A 6381-nucleotide genomic window follows, 5' to 3' on the forward strand; every position below is an offset into this window, starting at 1 on the left:
GTGATTTTGGAGCCCCCAAAAATAAAGTCTGTCATTATTTCCATTGTTTCCCCATCTATTTGCCATGAACTGATGGGCCCGGATGCCATGATCTTAGTTTTCTGAATGTTGAGTTTTAAGCCAACTTTTTCACTCTCTTCTTTCACTTTCATCAAAAGGCTCTTTAGTTCTTCTTCACTTTCTGCCATAAGGGTGGTGTCATCTGCATATCTGAGGTTATCGATATTTCTCCTGGCAATCTTGATTCCAGCTTGTGATTCATCCTGCCTGGCATTTCATATGATGTACTCTTCATAGAAGTTAAATAAGCAGGATGACAATATACCGCCTGACATACTCCTTTCTCAATTTGGAACCAGTCTGCTATTCCATATCCTGTTCTAACTGTTGCTTCTTGACCTGGATACAGGTTTCTCAGGAGGCAGGTAAAGTGGTCTGGTATTCCCATCTCTTTTAAGAATTTTCCCACAGTTTGTTCTGATCCACACAGTCAAAGGCTTTAGCGTAGTCAAAGAAGCAGAAGTAGATGTTTTTCTGGAATTCTCTTGCTTTTTCTATGATCCAGCAGATGTTGGCAATTTGATCTCTGGTTCCTCTGCCTTTTTCGAATCCAGCTTGAACATCTGGAAGTTCTCCATCCATGTACTCTTGAAGCCTAGCTTGGAGAATTTTGAGCATTACTTTGCTGGCATGTGAGATGAGTGCAATTGTGCGGTAGTTTGAACATTCTCTGGCATTGCCTTTCTTTGGGACTCAAGTTGCACGACATGGCCAAAAATTAAAAAAGAACTAGCTTCTGGTTTTACTAATTTTATATCTCCTGATTTAAGTATTTAATTAACTTTTCTCTTTTTTTTCTTCAGATATATATATATTTTCAGATTCTTTTCCAATATAGATTATGAAAAGATATTGAATATAGTTCTCTGTGCTGTACAGTAAATAGATGCTTGGTGTTTATCTGTTTTACATAGAGTTGTGTGTACCCGTCAATTCAGAACCCTAACCTATACCCCCTTTCCCCTTGGGTCGTCACAGGTCTGTCATCTACATCTGCGTCTGTTTCTGTTTCACTGGTAAGTTCATTCACGTCATATTTTAGATTCCACATGTAAGAGACATCGTGTGCTGTTGTCTTTGACCTACTTTGCTGCTGCTGCTAAGTCACTTCAGTCGTGTCTGACTCTGTGCGACCCCATAGACGGCAGCCCACCAGGCTCCCCCGTCCCTGGGATTCTCCAGGCAAGAACACTGGAGTGGGTTGCCATTTCTTTCTCCAATGCAGGAAAGTGAAAAGTGAAAGTGAAGTCGCTCAGTCGTGTCCGACCCTCAGCGACCCCATGGACTGCAGCCCACCAGGCTCCTCCATCTGGGATTCTCCAGGCAAGAGCACTGGAGCGGGTGCCACCGCCTTCTCCGTTGACCTACTTTACTTAGTATGATAATGTCTAGGTCCATCCATGCTGCTGCAAACAGCATCATTTCATTCGAAGTTTTCCTCTATATTAATTCCTCCTGCTTCCTTCCGTTTCTTCTGTTTATTTTTGACTTTGGTGGTGGTGGGGGGGCTGGTTTGCTCTCCACCAGAGATGAATGCTTTCTGGTTAAATGCAGGCTTCTTGGATTTGCCTTTTGTTGTAACAGCCCTGACGGTCCTCTTCCCTCTGGCTGGCCCTCCTCCCTGGAGGCCCCCAGGCCGGCCCTTCCCTCTGGACTCCAGAAGCCACTGGAGTGGTTCTGGGGCACTGTCCGTCTGGGGCAGCATTCGCTGGCTGCTCTGTTGGCTCCACGTGATGCACGCTTCTTCTTTTCAGGCTGTTTCTGGCTCCAGGTTTGTCGCTGCCGGTTCGCATCATGTTTCCTCCCCCTTCCTCACACTCTGGCTTCTCCTGGAGATGGGGCACAACCTGGGGGTGGGCCCTGGCCGCAGAGCTGTCGTGGGCAGGATGCCACATGGCTGTGCAGGGGGCCTGCGAGTGGGAACTGGCTCGGGGAGCAGCAGCAGCGTGGCCTCTGCTCTGAAACTGCATGAGGGGCTCCGTCTGTGAGAGCAGAGACAGGTGAGGAGCCGCCTGCAGGTCCAGGGCACCCGACGCCCGGCTCCCTGGAGACGCAGCCCTTCCCCACAGCGTCCTGCAGGACAGAACTACAAGTTCCCCTGTTTATAGTCTCCTTTCGGCTCCGAACCTCCAGGAGACGAATCCTGAGCCACCTGCGTGCATGGCTGCCCTGGTGTGCAGACTGCCCCGGGTGGGAAGCCCTGCTCGCGTCTGAACGCGCCCCTCCCGGCATGCTGCCTTTCCTTCCATAAGGCTTCCTGGGGGGCGGGACTGGCCCTCAGTACCTAGGTTCTCTGTCGGCGGTCCCTGAGCAGCGGAAGCGGCGGGTGTGCTGAGCCCCCAGGAACTGTGGTCACCCAGCACTGGGTCAAGGGGCTCTCCACGGGCTCGTGTGATGGGCACAGCCTGAGGAACCCAGGCTCTGCGCGGGGACCATGGACACCAAGCGCCTCTGTCACGTGTGAGCCTACATTTATTTTCTGAGAGAAAAATCTTATCTGGCATTTAGCTTTTTTCTTGGACGTGCCCATTGTTTAAAAAGGGGAAAAACAAACAAAAACAAACAAACAAAAAAAAACCCAACCACTTGTATTGGGCTAAAATCAATTCCCAAATATCCAAAACTCCTGCCCATTTGATTGACCCCTGAGCTCCAGAATTAACCAGCTATTAAGTTTCTTGGGAAGCAAGTTCCAGCACTAAGCTGGCCTCTGAGCTGAGTCCTTACCTCAGGAACCGGTTCCCTCTCCCGGGCTCCCTCCGGCGTGTGTTCCCTCACACACTCACGTGTGAGCTGTGTGCTCCAAACGGTCTCAGCAGTGCTGGTGACGTGAGCGGCCGGGAGCTCTCACGGCCAGAGGTGGAACAGTGTCCTGACGGAAGCTGCTCCCAACGCCTCCACTGCTGCTGGGAAGTAGATTTTAGCTCAGACACAATGAAGTGTTTCTGAACCACCTTCTTCAGAGCTGGAAGAACCTTAGCGGTCACTGAATCACTCCAACTTTCAGAGTATCTGTAAAACAGAAAAACTTGTAATTGAAACCTTCTTAAGGATTTTTTTAATTAAACATTTCATTTTGAGATGACTATAGATATGCATGTACTTGTAAGAAATAATAAAGAGACGTCCCATCTACCTTTCACCCCAAATCACAAGCAGGGCGTCGTGTGGATTAGAGGAGAGCCAGAGCATGGCAGTGCCACGGAGCCCTCGCTGCCCTCTGCAGTCGCCCCAAGGCCCTGATCTGCGAGCGGCCCTGGCAACGCTGGTCGCATCTCCATTCACACCGTCTGTCATTTCAGGAAAGTTGCACGGATGGAACCACACAGTCTGGCCTCTGTGCATCTGCGCTCACTTGGCACACTCCCCTAAGACACACACGAGTCGCTGTGTGCGCCCAGGGCCCAACCCTTTTGCAGAGTGGGCTCCTGTGGTGTGGACGCAGGGGCCGCTTGGCAAGCACCCCCAAGGGCGTCTAGTCTGCTTCCAGCTCTGGGCCGTGAGGAGGCAGAGCTGCAGCGCCACAGGGGCAGGCACCGCGATGTCACTTCTTTCATCTTCATTTTTTGGGGGCCATGCCTCAGAGCATGTGGGATTTCAGTTCCTGGACCAGGGATTGAACCTGTGCTCCCCGCATTGGACGTGTGGAGTCTTAACCACTGGCCTGCCAGGGAAGTCCCTTTTTTCATTCTTTTATTGTGAAAATAGAAAAACACAAGATTAGTGGGCACGGAAGACAGCCAGACGGTAATTCAAGGGACCTGGGGGAGCAGGTGCCCAGAGGAGGTGGGAGGGGCAGGGAACACAGGAGACCCAAAGGACATGTGTCCCAGAGGCCAGGCACCGAGGAGGGATGAGTCAAAGGAGGCCGCCAGAAACCCTGACAGGAGTTTGGGCAGCACCCCGGCAGGATCAAGAATAAAAAGCATTATGGAAAGACGGTCAAAGAGCTACGCCGAATGACCGCCTGACCCAGCAAAGCCACTCCTGGGGGTGCACCCAAGAGCACAGAGAACACAAGGCCACAGAAACACCCACAGCGTGTGACTCACAAGAGCCAGACAGCGGGGCCCCTTGGAGTGCCCCAGCGGGGGTCGGTTTGATCAACAAAATGGGTCCGTCCACACAATGGAAATGACTCAGCCTGAAAAGGAACGAAGCACTGACCCTCCTGCAATGTGTGCGGACCCCAAGCACATGATGCTGAGGGGGAGATGCCAGATAGAAATCTACATGCTTTGTGATTGTGTTTATATGAATAGTCCAGAAGAGGTGAATCCAGACACTGGATGACTGGTTGCCTCAGGCAGGGATGACGGGGCGAGGGGGGGGGGGAGCTGTGGTGGTGCTGCAGTGGGGGATGCATTAGGGGCGATGGTGGCACAGCTCTGTGAATCTGACAAAAACACAGAATTGTACATTTTAAAATGAGCTGTATGATTTGTGAAGCACATCTCAGTATCTAAAAATCACCCGGCAAAGGAAACGGAGACGCTAAATCATGCCGATTCTTAAAAGGAGTCTGGCTGTAAAGGAGCAAGGAGACACGTGGGCTGAGGGCGGGGGCTTTCTGTTCAAGGTGGGAAGAAACACAGGACATCCGTATAGAGGGGAAATGACACCTGGGGGGAGTGCCCCCGGGAGACACACTGGGGACGGGGTAGTGCTCCGAGGGGCAGGCACGTTCTCAGGGAGGAGGCAGATCTGGGGTGCAGGCACCGGGGATCCCTTCCAGCTGGGAGGCAGGATGGGTGGAGGTGAGGCCAAGGAGGGGAGGGAAGAGACTGGGCCGGGGAGGGGCGAGCTCCCAGGGCATGAGCCACGTGACCCACCTGAGGCTTGAGGTTACTGTGGACAGAGACAGGCCAGTGGGGCCAGGCTTCTCCTGCTGAGACAGAGGGACCAGGACCTGGACAAGAGTTTGGGGGGCGCTCCTTGGAAGAAAAGTTATGACCAACCTAGACAGCATATTACTTTGCCAACAGAGACATTACTTTGCCAACAAAGGTCTGTCTAGTCAAAGCTATGGTTTTTCCCGTGGTCATGTATGGATGTGAGAGTTGGACTATAAAGAAAGGTGAGCACCGAAGAACTGATGCTTTTGAACTGTGGTGTTGCAGAAGACTCTTGAGAGCCCCTTGGACGGCAAGGAGAGCAAACCACTCAATCCTAAAGGAAATCAGTCCTGAATATTCATTGAAAGGACTGATGCTGAAGCTGAAACTCTAATACTTTGGCCACCTGATGTGAAGAACTGACTCATTGGAAAATACCCTGATTCTGGGAAAGATTGAGGGCAGGAGGAGAAGGGGAAGAGGAAGACATGGTTGGATGGCATCACCGACTCGATGGACATGAGTTTGAGCAAGCTCTGGGAGTTGGTGATGGACAGGGAAGCCTGGCATGCTGCAGTCCATGGGGTTGCAGAGAGTCGGACACAATTTAGCAACTGAAGTGAACTGAACTGGTCGGTGGGGGCTTGGTGGGTAGAGGGCATGAGCTGCAAGGACAGGTGTGGGTGGGGGGCTGCAGGAAGGAGGAGGCCCAAGTGGGCGGGTGGGAGGGTGCAGCTGAGCTCAGGGACCCTCAGGGCTGCAAGGGTCCTGAGGCTGTACCAGGCAGGGCGGTGGGAGGCCTGGGGCTGGGAGGTCTGGTCTGAGGAAGGGAGCGTCCACACGGGAATTCGGGGAGGAGAGAAGCACGTGAGAAGTGGGGGCTCTGCCCAGCTCCACACCAACAGTTTGGGAACCTCAGTGCCCCACTGGTGAGAGGGCAGCCTCCTCGGGGGCGCACGGCCCAGGAGGGCTTCCCAGTCGACAAGCATCGTCTCGCAGCCCTGTTGGCTTGTCCTCAGTGACTTTGGTCCTCAGGGAAGGAAGCAGAGTCACAGCCCCAACTGAGCAGGGAGGGTGGCCAAAGTCGGAGGCAGGTGGCTCTCTGCCAGCCGCCCAGGACACACACCTCCCCGGACCCTGGAGGATGCTCAGGCATAAGGGCAGACCCTGTGTCCGGCAGAGTTTCCAGGGTTCGTGCAGTGATGGGAACGTTTCTGCGCCAGCATCGAAAGGCCGCGGTGCCCAGGTGTTTGGTCAAAGAGTCACATGTTGCAGTGAAAGCATTTTTCAGATGAGATTAACATATAAAACAGTAGACAAAGCGATAGAAAGCAGACCCTCCGTGGCAGGGGTGAAAGGGCGAAGACAGGCCCCTGAGGAGGGACGCTGCGGCTCTCCCAGCCTGTGGGCGCCTCAGACAGATGCAGCCCCCACAGCTGCCGGAGCGCGTCCTCCCCGCCGGCCACCCTCTGTGAAGGCCCTGGGG

General features: G+C 53.2%; 1 protein-coding gene across 1 annotated transcript in view; it reads left to right on the top strand.

Moving 5' to 3' along the window:
• Positions 1 to 1038: 1038 nt before the first annotated feature.
• Positions 1039 to 6381, top strand: part of NOXA1 (NADPH oxidase activator 1) — a gene marked incomplete at its 5' end in the record, with an annotated part of 15366 nt that continues 10023 nt past the window's right edge. Inside the window, 2 exons of the mRNA XM_010833337.1 lie at positions 1039 to 1076; positions 2313 to 2386. Of these exons, the coding sequence (XP_010831639.1) occupies positions 1039 to 1076; positions 2313 to 2386 (112 nt within the window). The remainder of the gene's footprint in view (positions 1077 to 2312; positions 2387 to 6381) is intronic.

This window comes from Bison bison, unplaced genomic scaffold (genome assembly GCF_000754665.1).
Source record: "Bison bison bison isolate TAMUID 2011002044 unplaced genomic scaffold, Bison_UMD1.0 scf7180017845296, whole genome shotgun sequence".
Lineage (NCBI taxonomy): Eukaryota > Metazoa > Chordata > Mammalia > Artiodactyla > Bovidae > Bison > Bison bison.